The sequence below is a fragment of the Lichtheimia ornata genome, assembly GCF_029851405.1.
Source record: "Lichtheimia ornata isolate CBS 291.66 chromosome Unknown scaffold00025, whole genome shotgun sequence".
Taxonomy (NCBI): Eukaryota; Fungi; Mucoromycota; class Mucoromycetes; order Mucorales; family Lichtheimiaceae; genus Lichtheimia; species Lichtheimia ornata.
This window is the reverse complement of record NW_026695345.1, coordinates 1,867-14,378: the sequence shown is the minus strand read 5'-3', so window position 1 is coordinate 14,378 and position 12,512 is coordinate 1,867. Positions and strand designations below refer to the sequence as shown.

The 12,512-nt window shown below is 42.6% G+C and overlaps 7 protein-coding genes and 1 non-coding gene across 8 annotated transcripts; 5 read left to right on the top strand and 3 right to left on the bottom strand.

Annotated features, from left to right (window-relative positions):
• Nucleotides 1–279: 279 nt before the first annotated feature.
• O0I10_005906 (uncharacterized protein) lies at nt 280–1,055 on the bottom strand (the record flags this gene model as incomplete). The annotated part of the gene is made up of 4 exons (XM_058485942.1): nt 280–363; nt 437–673; nt 739–849; nt 978–1,055. 4 exons carry the CDS (start codon nt 1,053–1,055, stop codon nt 280–282), a joined length of 510 nt encoding a protein of 169 aa, XP_058343137.1.
• Nucleotides 1,056–2,151: 1,096 nt separating this feature from the next.
• On the top strand, nt 2,152–3,814 carry O0I10_005905 (uncharacterized protein; the record flags this gene model as incomplete). The annotated part of the gene is made up of 7 exons (XM_058485941.1): nt 2,152–2,535; nt 2,606–2,716; nt 2,775–2,939; nt 3,008–3,085; nt 3,141–3,296; nt 3,369–3,514; nt 3,577–3,814. 7 exons carry the CDS (start codon nt 2,152–2,154, stop codon nt 3,812–3,814), a joined length of 1,278 nt encoding a protein of 425 aa, XP_058343136.1.
• Nucleotides 3,815–4,613: 799 nt separating this feature from the next.
• On the top strand, nt 4,614–5,459 carry O0I10_005904 (uncharacterized protein; the record flags this gene model as incomplete). The annotated part of the gene is made up of 2 exons (XM_058485940.1): nt 4,614–4,784; nt 4,842–5,459. The coding sequence occupies 2 exons, from the start codon at nt 4,614–4,616 to the stop codon at nt 5,457–5,459; spliced, it is 789 nt and encodes a 262-aa protein (XP_058343135.1).
• Nucleotides 5,460–5,534: 75 nt separating this feature from the next.
• On the bottom strand, nt 5,535–6,372 carry O0I10_005903 (uncharacterized protein; the record flags this gene model as incomplete). The annotated part of the gene is made up of 3 exons (XM_058485939.1): nt 5,535–5,885; nt 5,947–6,176; nt 6,228–6,372. 3 exons carry the CDS (start codon nt 6,370–6,372, stop codon nt 5,535–5,537), a joined length of 726 nt encoding a protein of 241 aa, XP_058343134.1.
• Nucleotides 6,373–6,969: 597 nt separating this feature from the next.
• O0I10_005902 (uncharacterized protein) lies at nt 6,970–7,996 on the top strand (the record flags this gene model as incomplete). The annotated part of the gene is made up of 8 exons (XM_058485938.1): nt 6,970–6,997; nt 7,050–7,125; nt 7,183–7,189; nt 7,245–7,439; nt 7,499–7,562; nt 7,622–7,701; nt 7,758–7,874; nt 7,934–7,996. The coding sequence occupies 8 exons, from the start codon at nt 6,970–6,972 to the stop codon at nt 7,994–7,996; spliced, it is 630 nt and encodes a 209-aa protein (XP_058343133.1).
• Nucleotides 7,997–8,236: 240 nt separating this feature from the next.
• Nucleotides 8,237–9,529, top strand: O0I10_005901 (uncharacterized protein; the record flags this gene model as incomplete). Its single annotated transcript, XM_058485937.1, has 5 exons — nt 8,237–8,460; nt 8,528–8,609; nt 8,664–8,974; nt 9,037–9,200; nt 9,276–9,529. 5 exons carry the CDS (start codon nt 8,237–8,239, stop codon nt 9,527–9,529), a joined length of 1,035 nt encoding a protein of 344 aa, XP_058343132.1.
• A 106-nt stretch (nt 9,530–9,635) lies between these two features.
• Nucleotides 9,636–10,356, bottom strand: O0I10_005900 (uncharacterized protein; the record flags this gene model as incomplete). The annotated part of the gene is made up of 4 exons (XM_058485936.1): nt 9,636–9,688; nt 9,753–9,862; nt 9,928–10,136; nt 10,204–10,356. The coding sequence occupies 4 exons, from the start codon at nt 10,354–10,356 to the stop codon at nt 9,636–9,638; spliced, it is 525 nt and encodes a 174-aa protein (XP_058343131.1).
• Nucleotides 10,357–10,536: 180 nt separating this feature from the next.
• On the top strand, nt 10,537–10,611 carry O0I10_005899. Its single transcript has one exon. It is a non-coding gene; the product is annotated as a tRNA-Cys (tRNA).
• Nucleotides 10,612–12,512: the final 1,901 nt, after the last annotated feature.

The following is a 12,512-nucleotide window of genomic DNA, read 5'->3' as shown; positions in this document are numbered from 1 at the left end:
CAGCCACTAGTACAAACCAAATTTGCTTGAACATTGCCTTTATTGATTGCATACTTGGATACATACATAAGGAAGCTTCATTACTTGTCAAATCATATCGTAAAGGCTGACGACATGAGAAAGAGGATGTTGATAAGAAGCTATGATATGTCAAACAATGAATCCCAACGAGCCTGGATCACACATTATATATTGAGTCAAAAGTCTCCTCTTTATTTATCATCGTTGCCCATTTAGTTTTATCTTTACTCTGATAAAGGGTATTAGATAGAGAGATTATTAAACCTTGTTTCCCATCTTACCTTTCTTTTCCTGCTTGCCACCTTCCTTGGCATCTTCTTCATCACTGCTCGAATCTTCGGGCTATAATAACGAATGAAAGAGTAAGCTGCTTTTGCTCCTATTGCATAGATCATCAACCCACACAAGTACATACCATATCATCCATGGTGGGCATGTTGCCACCAGCTTGAGCCATCAGGCTTTGGAAATCCATACCACCCATAGGATCAGCACTTTCCTCTTCCTCTTCTTCATCTTCATCCTTCCATTTTGAAAAGTCGACCTTGACGTAGTTGAGCTTGCCACCCTTTTGAAGACGTGGCCAATAACCTTCCTCCTTCTTGTAAATGATCATGGTAAGGTTACGAGGTGTCAAATGTTGTTTGGATTTCTAAGAGAGCGCGCACAAGTGAGTTGTATATACAATACACGTAGAGAGTGCTATGCAACATTTACCTCGACATCCACGGGACCGTAGAACTCGATATCAGCTTCATATTCTTTTTGTTCCTCTTCGCCTTTTCCTTTGAAATGGAAGCGGTCGCTCTTGACGTCAATTTCGGGTTTCTGATGGAATACAAGTGAGCCATGGTTGGTTTGAGAAAAGTAGGGATGGGGCAATGTAAAGCAGCGCGGGAAATGACGAGAGCATAATATATGTATGAGCACCTCCTCCCCATTCCTTGAGTACTTACACTGATATCAATAAGCTGGACGGTCAGATAAATAAGGTCCTTTCGTTGAGCCCAGAGAACAGTAGGGTGGAGAGGCATGGTAATATAAATATGTATATACGTATAAGAGTGAAAGAAAGCAAGTTCGCGAGAGCGCGTTGTGGAGTCTCATTGTCGTAGACACGCACACCGGACATTTCCTTGATTGGGTCCCACACCCTACTATCCCGCCTCCTCCACAAGAATAGCACATTATGGATCTTCCTATTATTCATATGCTCATAAAGATCATAAGCTATAAGAATGACACCTTTTTATCCACTCTTTAAATGTGGTCACGATCTGCTGTTTCAAGACATGCAACATCTACAGCTTGTTTCTACGAGTTTCCAATATGGGGGGCTTCGGAGTGTGTATGTAGATCAGGCTGAGACATCCAGCACCTCTTAGCATAACACGTGATGCCTACGTTTCCAATACCTCTATTCTCGCAAAGGTTGCCCCCTAGCAACGATGATCCAAACGCTTTAAACTCATTCGGCATGAATTCGTATATGCTCAACATTACCAAACAATGCTATTTATGCAATGGTGCTGGGAATGCATAATTAAACAGGTGAGATGGTCATATGCTCATTGTGGGCTAAGATTGACGAGGAGGAAAAAGTCACATGTAAATAGCCACAACGACGTTGTTGCATAGCAACGTATATTTGTTAATAAGCCATTGCAGATCCAAGTACTTGTATTCATATTCTCGTAGTACCAAAAAACCAAATCAAAAGTAGTGTTACACATACATCGGCAAAATGCAGCGAATCCGATGGATGATTATCCACCACTCTGTTTTGTGACAAAAGAAGATTGATCCCAAGACATGTCATGCATTGTTGCGGCATTTGCAGGTTCCCAAACACTTTATACGATAGGAAGACCTTGATCCGGGTACCCTGAGCATGATAGTTGTGATGTGTATGTATTATTCATAACTCCCTTGTCGATCTGTCAACTCGCCGCCAGTCACGGCATCCTTTTTACTTTTACAAGAGAACGCAAGAGGGGCATCCCTTTTTGTCTTTTATCTCCAACCACTTTATTTATCACTTTACATAAACTCTACTCTTCTTTATCCTGTGGAACATGGCTTCAACCACCGTGGAGAAGGACATTGCCGCCGTGGGTCTGATTCGCTCCAATGGTCAAGCCAAGACAAAAGACGCTTCTTCCACCGACAATGAAACAGTTTGTGAGTCAATGCCAGAGTGGGCAATTCGAACAACAACAACAACGTCATGGGCAACACACTTATCCTCCTCCTTACCTTTCAGTTCACCCACATACATTGACGGCATTGGCATTGTTACTGGCATGGCTGTTCTATGCAGCGGTTCGAACCAACTATGAAGGCACTGAGACAAGCGTCAAGCTCGGCATATCAGCTGCTATGGGCTGCTTCGTATTTATTGGCATGCTGCAGTTCCGTGATGGTCCCTTTATTCGACCCAGTATACCATTCTGGAGAGCAGTGCTAAGCCTTAGTGTGCTATATCAGCTGCTTCTTGTATTCCTATTGTTTCTGGTAAGTACCATCATGGACGATCCCTCCTCCTCTTTCTCTATCAAAATGCTAACGACTATGTCCATTATAGAATAAGGATGAAGCACGTAAATTCATGGTCTACTTTGATACCAATCTTGGTCGACAGCTGCCCGAACGATCTTATGCTGAAAGTTGTGATCTGTCAATGGATACATTAAAGGTAAGAAGGAGGAGCATAACATCAAGGATCAAGGATCTGATCTGGTGGGTATGAGTAGAATCAAATGGATATCTTTGTTCTTGCACACGTTGTTGGTTGGTATGGCAAGTCGATCATTCTTCGAGATTATTGGTTATGCTGGATCGTATCGGTGACCTTTGAGTTTTGCGAATACTCGCTACAACATCAGCTGAACAATTTCGCAGAGTGCTGGTGGGATCATGTATGTCATGGATCTGGAGAGCTTTATTTGTATATGGAGCATCAGCTGACATGTGCCCCTGTTTCTAGTGGATCCTTGATGTCCTTGTGTGTAACTGGGCTGGTATTTACCTCGGCATGAAAACGTGTCGTTACTTTGAAATGAAGGTGGGTATAAGGAAGGATAGCGGGATCACACGATGATTGATGGCAGCATGTATAGGAATATTCTTGGGTGGGTTTCCGGCAAATCAAGGGACTAAAGGGCAAAGCCAAGCGTGCTGTACAGCAATTCACGCCTCATGATTGGACCCGCTTCGAATGGAAGTCGACAAGTAGCCCAAAGAACTACTTTGGTGTGATCGGCTTGATGATTGTGGTAAATATTTCAGGGTTATCTCTTGAGCATTCTTCATGGTTGTTGATCTCGGGTATCGTTTTATTATTCCAGGCACTTCAATGCGAGCTCAACTGCTTCTATCTCAAGTATCTATTATGGGTGCCACCAGAGCATCCTTTGAATACGTATCGCCTCACTCTCATGTTCCTGTTTTCGTTACCGGCTGCACGTGATGTTTATCAATATCTTATGGATGGGTAAGTCAGCATGTGGTGGGAGATTTTCTTATGCTAACATGATGTATCACAACGTCACTTAGTCCCAATAACGGTACCAAACGACTTGGAGCACACGCATGGCTCATGATTTGCAATGTCATGACCGAATCAATCATTTGCCTCAAGTTTTCCGAGAACGAATTCCCTGTGCCTGCACCTATGGCAGTCAAGATCGGATGGTCGATTGTTGCTGCAGTGGTCCTTGTCATTTTCCCTCTATGGCGATTCATCATCCGCCCACCACAAGCCATTTATATTCCTGAAGAAAAGTGCGAGTGAAAAGAAGAAAGACCCCCATCGGCATATATTATCATGTAATTATAGACTTCGCTTTAATCCCTATCTCATATCGTTATTACCTGCATTCTTTTTCTTCTCCCACAACGTTCGATTTAAATCATGAGCTTAAACAATGATTGCTTTGGATTGGTGGATCACTCACATACCAATGGATTTGTTATCATGAATGTCTTTATGCAGCGTTGTTGCCATGGATACGCCGAGAGGCTGATGGGGTGTTAAGCTATCATTGATGTTAACGATCATACTTGGTGCATCGAATCACTTCATAAGCCGTTGGCTATGTATATTTCCTTGCATAATCACCATCATTTACCTTGTCACGATGTATGCATGTTAATAAGTGAGAATTGCGCGTCGTACGACTTGGCATTTTTTTCATTGTGCTTTTTGAACACATGGCATGCTTATACACACTGCCGGTAAACAATCAATTATGATGTTGCTGTTGTTGTCAGAATATGATAGCAAATAGACGTAATCCCAAAACGCTTTACTGATCGTCGTACCCCTATCTTGGCAGACGCTGGTGGTATTCCCCATTCTTCTTCCATCAACAAGGTATGTTGGACCACCGCCTGTAGCTTACACCTCCTGAAAAAGAAGGACATTTGTCAAAGCAGGGGCTTTGCCCGTGTCCACTTTACTATTCTGGTACCGTCAGAATAATGAGACAAGAGAAAAACATTGGTGAGCTATAAAAACTAGCAAGCCATACACACACTCCTTTTTTAATATCGTTTTTTCTCTCTTTTGAATTGATCCACACGCCACAGCCATGTCTTTGATCGTAGTGCCTCCTCCTAGATCTTCTTCACTACGACGTCCACGGGCTGGTTGGATGACAAAGATGATGTTACCTTGTCGAGGCATTGGCAGCACCAAGACCCGGTGGCATAGACGATTCTTTGTATTGCTTGATACAGAGCTCCGATGCTATAGAAATGAGGTTTGGATGTTTACAAGGAAATAATTCATATGCATCATAGCTCTCACACACGTATAGCATATAGAAACGCCAACGTACGTTATCAACTTGGAAGAAATGTGCCAAGTGGTGACTCTTACTAGTAGCAGTAGCCGACCCTACTGCTTTCGGCTTGAGCCAATTATCAAGCAAGGCAACCGACCACTGACACTGGCATGTGAATCATCCGAGGAAATGGCTAGCTGGGTCGAAGCGATACGATCTCGATTACTACCATCACCTAGCAACAGCCCTATATACACCAAATCCATATCCACCTTTGATAGCAACAAGCGACAAGCATCATTGACACGTCGTCGTGGGGTGCTCTTATCACCCATCATGGTTCACCCACTGGATGACATGCCTGGATTATGGGATGTTGTACGACCTGGAGATTATGCAGCAGCACCGTCCTCACCCAGCATCCTTTCCTCACCCACTACAATCACGCTTGCTCAACCATCACCACCTGTGCTCCTCACACCTTGTAACAAACATGAATCACCAACCATCTTTACGTATCGTCAACATAAAAAGCAACCTTCATCAGGATTCCTTGTTCCTCCACCACCACCACGATCACCATCAGCGGTCTCTTGTTCAAGCCCTTACTCCCCCACTTTTATAGAATACAAAGAACGCTTCAACTTGTAAACAATGTATCCACTCATTATGACACCTCATTTTTTTGTAAACCATCACCATATAAAGGAATGTAAATATATTGTATCATACGTGAGAATATTCATCAGGGATTACTTCGAATGTTTTTGACCACCATACTAAATGGGATGGTTCATGGATGGCAAGGTTGTAGTTGAGCAAATGCAAAAGCTCACTTTCCATGCGTAAAGCTCGTTGATTGCTGTTGGTTTCAATATCCTTGTCGCTATGAATGGTATCTGATGTGGATGGGGTAGGTGGTGTTGGTGGTGTTGGTGGTTCATTGCTATCAGCAGCAGCGGTATGAGAGGTGGTGATAAGCCGAAGATTAGCTCGTATGTACTTTGTTGCTACACCATAAGCCGCCACGATCAGCCGTGATGCACATCCATCGGTACCACGGATACTTGTATGCTTCTAATCGGTAAAATACGTAGCATAAGTATGACAGTAGTAGAAGGTATAATTCACTGCTTGCCTCTTTTAATCGTTCAAGGTAGCTAATAGCCATCAGTAGTGTGAGACTTGGACATATGGTTGATGTGGGACTCGTATCACGACAAAAGGACTCCAATCGTGCTTGAAAAGATAGGTCGCCTTTAGATGGTGGAGGTGGTGTAGCATCCAATAGGCTATTCATGACACCATGCAAAGGTTCGGGTTTTGGTTCAGCATCCCACAAGTCGGTCACACGTTTTGCGAGATAGGCTGAGTGACAATGATAAGCATATACCCGTGACCTTTGTTACTGCAGCTCACCTAGGCATCGTGAACCTAATCTTTCGCCTCGGTTCATTTGAATAGCATCCAGCAAAAGATACGCTTGTTCGAGAGATCCATTGTAAGCGTTAGCAATAGCAGGTGATGGTTGTTTTTTAGGGGACGTATTATCTTGTTGTTGCATGCGAAAATAGAGTAAAGGAAAAAGAAGCAAAGTGCACGTTGACAATGATGTTTCCAGGGTTGTGAAAAAAGTGAGAGAGAGAAAAAGAGAGAAAAAAGGACAAAGTACAGGAACGCATAATCATTTTTCTCGTATTTACGCATCAATATTCCCACTGTGCGTGCTGTATCTTCCGCACCAAGCAAGTCGGTACATGAAACAAGATGCGTTTATTGAAAGCGAAACAACAATGGAATAGAGAGGAAGAAGGTAACTGGTGATATCGGCAATATGTTGTATTGTGTTGAGCGTTGCTCTTGTCATTGTCCGGTACCAAGGATAATCGATAAAGCATAAAGTGAACGGATGACTCGGATGAATGTTTTACTTCCCTGGATGGTTGAATCATGGGTGGATTAACTCTTGTGCACTTCCTCTCGAAATAAAGTAAGTCTATGTGGATTGGAATAAGCCATGTCGAACGCCGAATAGTGCATGATAGGTACCCAAGTAGCTTTTTACCGCAAATGCAGAACAATGATTATATATTTAACCCCTGTGTGGGTGTGCTGAGTCTTGTTCCTTGGTCTATTCCACACTCACCAGCTATCCTTCGTAATGAACACACAGCCACCGAGAACCAATGGTACTTAGATCAAGAAGCTTTCCCATGCTATCATTCGCTAATGACACCAAAGACAAGAAGCGATCGTACACTGATCCAAGTGTGTGTGTTGACCACCTTTGTGGGCTCTGTCCTCTAGAGTTTGTGCAGTAAGCAAAAGAGAAGGTACATGTTATTTGTGCTTGTTGTTGATATTGATTTCTTAGGGGCTATGTGAGTTATTACAAAGGATGTCTTTTGAACTCTTTTGGCTGATTTCGCTGTCCAGTCGTGCAACAAGGTGCATGATTTAGACTTGCAAACCGAATACCAGCTCGATATACAACAAGATCGTAGCAAAGCACGTGACAAGGAGCACTTGGAAAGTCTCGAACAATTTATCAAGAACAGGGATAATCTTGCGAAGGGGTGGCGGATGCGTGCTCGAGAGATGTTTGTAAAGGATGATAAAGCAAAGGACGCAGTAAGTTGGTAGGAGGTGGACGGTGTGATTGTATCCAGTGGCTCATTATGGACGTTTAGAGGAGGCAAATGTTGAGTCTGCACAGAGAAATTGTACGCTTATTGGACGAACGTGATACCTTCAGTAAGTGATACTTTTATTATCTAGTGCTATTAGGATCTCATTTGGGCACACGCATCTAGTTGGAAAAGGGGATATGACAGCAGCCGATGGTCATTTGGAAAAAGTGCATGAAAGAATCAGGTTAAAGAAGCAGGCAGAGGTAAGAAATGGATCCATGAAGATGTGTCAAGGATTGTACACTGATTAGTGGAATAGGCTGAAGTCTCGAAAACTATGGCAGTAGCTGCAAATGATGATTCGGCATTGGATGTTTGTAGTACGTGTGGCTATTTCTATCTAGTGAGTCATCCGGAACCTCATCTCAAATCCGATGTAAGTGTTGTTTATACCAGCAATAGTCTAGTAAGATGTGCTAACATCTCAACTTGTAGCAACACATTGCTTATGATCAAATACGGAAAGCCATTGATGAAATTCGAGGAAGGTTAAAATAAAGTAAAAGTTTGGCTATCCAGAAGCTTTGAGTGTTTTATTTAGTGCGATCCTTATTCATACATACCAACATCCTCTTTGACAATAAAGTATAATGGGATCCTCCATAGCGTGCTCACGTGCATCCTACTAAATGTGGTTTTGATGTGCCGATGCTGCATGAGTGTTGGGTGACAGCGGCATAGGAAATAGGAAATCGCCGTACAATTGGAGGGATAAGTTGACTCTTCTTCTTCCACTCAATGTCACTCAGCGGTTCGTCTCCATTAACATCTGCTCCATTGACTCCCTCCAAGTTGATTTCTGGCTACACATATCGTCGTCGATTTCGGCCTTATTTCACTAAACGACAGCTGAACACATTGGCTTCACTGAAAGGATCTGGCAGCTTTTCCTCTTCCAGAGAATCGGCAACACGGAATTCGAGTTGCAAGTTCATTCAACAAGTATGCAACAAAATCGGCTTGTGAGTATGCACCTTCTATTCGCTTGCTGTTGAAGGGTTTGTAATAGGTACTCATGTTTCATTATAGTCCTCAAAACACGACTAGCACGGCACAAGCGCTTTATCATCGATTCTATTTGTATTACTCGGTCCGAGATTACATGCCACAGGTAAGAGAAATGAGAAGGATTGGAATGCAATACATTAAACAGGTAGGATTGTAGGACATCGGCATCACATGTATCTATGTCGCTTGTAAAATCGAGGAGACGGTCAAGACGCTCAAGGATATCTTTGTGGCAGCACACAGTGTACGGCATCCAGCGAACAAGGAACTTGATCCAGAGCAAATATCAGAAGATCGACGACGAAGGATTATACTCTACGAGAAGCTCCTGCTTGAGACATTGTGTTTCGATTTTCAACAACGGCATCCTTTCGAATATGTGGTCAAGTTTGTCAAGTATATACAGCAACAGAGGGAATTGGATGGCGAGTCATTAGCACGAAAAGCATACATGTTAGCTGTTGATAGGTAAGAGTTGAGTTCCAGGGAAGATGAAGCGTGATTGTTAATGGGTGTCTTTTGGTGATCAGTTATCGAACACAAATGTGCATGGAATACCCGGCTCATACGATCGCAGCAGGCTGTGTTCATTTGGCATCCATGATGCTCAAGCAAGAAGATAAGTCTTTTCAGGAACTTTCGAATGACCAACCTTGGGATCAGTTCTTTTGCTCTCGGATGGAGGATATCGAAGGTATGTTATCATGGATGGGGTTCATTACAAGGAATGATTTTGTCACTGACATGCATTCTCTTTTATCAACATTAGATGTTTGTCGACAAATTCTCGACCTGTATATCCACAATGGATCCAAGCATAGCGAGCAATATACCCAGATGAAGATCAAGATCAATGAACAAGCTCAGCTGCGTGGACCGGATACAAATATGGATGACATTACACGACGAGAACTATCCACAGAACAGAAAACATGGATGTTTGAAAGGGCACCAACACCACTGGATATCGTTAATACAGCACAGCACACCGTAATTTACGAATTCCCTTCTACTTCAATATAATACATAGTTGTGATACATTTGATTATGGTCGTCTATGTTTAATTGGGTTTGGAATTGATGCGAAAAGATGTGGTTAGATGAGGGTATAAGATATCAACTATCTATGTCAATTGATCTCGGTCTTGAGCACGCGTGTAGCTTTCTTCTTTGGTATGGGAGCTATGGATCCAAATATCAATACATCTCATAGCTGTATTTATTTACCCTCTCCCCATGCTCTTACCATGATCATTTTCTCTCACGTAAAACTTGCGTAATAAGATGATTGCCTCCTCACGAAAGAAACCGCCTTCTGATGGATATGGTTTTGATGTAGGTGTTTCTAGACGTGGGCTACAACAATAAAATAGAATGAGTATATCCATGTTCTCAATCCACCCAATCAAGACCATACATACTCATTGTGAATACAAAACACAGAACCATTGCCACCAAACTTGTCGTTGCCACAACCATAATATACATGTCGGATACCAATCTGACGCAAAGCCGAGGCACACATGACACAAGGCTCCACTGTGACATACAAATCCGTATCCTTGAATACCGAAACGTCGTGCTCTTTTAGTATATCATCGATCGCTTCTATCTCTGCATGTCGTGTAGCCTACCAATGGAGAAAACGAGGTATGTTATTGAGTAGATCGGTGGAATGGGTTATACAATAGCCATACATTGAACGTCTCATTGGGTCGATTACGGCCTTGTGCAATAATAGTTTGATTGTCCTTGACAAAAACGCAACCAACTGGAACTTCAAGATTGTCATACGCTTCTTGGGCTACTCGTAATGCTGCTTTCATATGCTCCTCATTGTAAATAGACATTTTTTTGGAATAAAACAGGCTCCCTGGCAAGGTCAGAGCACGTGCCCTTTGCCGCCGCGATCGGAATCCAATTGACAGGGACTTATGCTATTTGATTGGATGGCTAAATGTACACCCGTTGCCAAGAAGGAAAATTTGACGTATATCAAGGCAATGAAAAACGCGATTTTCGCGCAAAAAGGAGTTATAACTCAGTGGCAGAGTGGAAGATTGCAGATCTTCTGGTCCCGTGTTCGATCCACGGTGGCTCCTACACACTTCAATCTCTAACGTTTGACCTACTTTTGCTTAACTTTTTGAAACGGTCACGTGATCATAAGCGGTTTGGTTGTATGCGAGATGATTGGGCTATCTTTTGCTCATTGGATTTTGTTGTAGCAAGTTTGAACCATAGTATAGCAAAAGACTAGTTACTCTGATGTTCCTTTCTCTTGGAGAACAATTTTTGCTGTTTGCATCATCAACCGCTATATCACAATCTTACAATATCTAAGCTACAAGAGGACAAAATCTGATCATAAACAAGAAGGGGAGGTGTGTTACACTATTTGCTCAAGGCACAATGTATCAATCAGACCCTTTGTGTTCCTCTCTTTTTTCCTTTATCATAGTATTTGTGAGTTGATACACTTCTACAATTCTGCATTTGCCATATCATAAATCTTTTTATACAACAATCCATCAAGTGTCCACACACGACGAGGTCCAACTCAGGAAGACAGAAGCCCTCTTACACTATAGAAGCTGATAAATGGCTTGCAACGCAATCTCGTATACGCTAAGATAATCCTTTAATCCAACATCCTTATCCACAAATGACAGGTTGAGAAGTATACAACAGGAGATACATCAAATTGGGAAGTTTCTATCCTTTGGGCGTGCATTATGCACAGGTGAATGGATGGACGTGGTATGGCACTAGATACTTGGAGCGAATTATATGCATGGCGTCGAAACATGGAGTTGGATGATGACGGTTGTACATGATTGACAGGTTGCAGATGATAATAATAGCTGCCATGGGATAACCTGGATCTACCAATCGTTCAGGATGCTAACATGAAGCATAATACTCAAGTTGACAATGGATACACAAGAACAAAGACTCCTTCCCTACGAGTTGTATACATCCAAATCCTCTCATCCAATGTTGCAACGTAATGTCCAGATTCATTTGTATTGAAAGTATTTGCTACACGTAGATAAAGCTGCTTCCATATAACGGCTAATTCTGTTCACGTAAAAAAGGCTGTAAGACGTGTTGTTGCAAGTAAAAGACACTGTTCGAGACAATGGAGAAGATCTTGCTAATGGAAACTGCTGTTACGTTTGATTGTGGCAGAGAAGCGTGCAAGAGCGTGTGTTGCGTCAAGAGACTCGTGTGTTGTAGTAGAGTGACAAGAGGACTGTATACACGCCATTGACTTCCCATGCAGTCAAAGACAATCGGATCAAGACAATCGTAGGATTGACACGATGGGTTGAAGCAGGACAATCGTTCGCAGGGTGGAAGTTGTATACTGGAATGGGGCAACAGTTGAAAATGGGGGGAAGAGACAAATAAGCTGGGAGTGGAAGAAGTGGAAATTAATTTGATTCTTCTGATATTGGATGATGTTTTGTGTTTGAGCGTAACCCAACCAAATCCTCTCGGATCATGAAACTTGAAGGATGGCGACGATGGGCTGGAGCAGCACAATCGTTCACATGCATTGGATTGGGAAACAAAGGTGAATGGGAGGAATGGGCTATGTGCTGGCATTTGGAACTATTCCTAAATAGTGTACAAGTATTATGCATCGCCTGTGCTGAATGACTCAAGTTACACAAACACGTCCCTCTGCATCTTTGGCTCTTGTAGTCATACTACTTGACAATGAATACAGACCTCTTTTCATATAACATCACGCTTACAGCATATCTAAAACATAAAGGTGCCTGTAGTATCTCTAAACTTTACAATGAAACGTGGGTTCTTTATGAGAACACACCTGCTCGCTTGGCCAACAGCACCTTGTATGCAAGTTTAACGTTGATCGTGGCCAATCCCAGACTTCGCAATGTCGCTACCAGCCAAACTGGATCTGGTGGTCGACCTCTTCGACGACGACCAAAAAAATATTTTTTGGGCTAGTTGCGACATTGAACGTGAAACT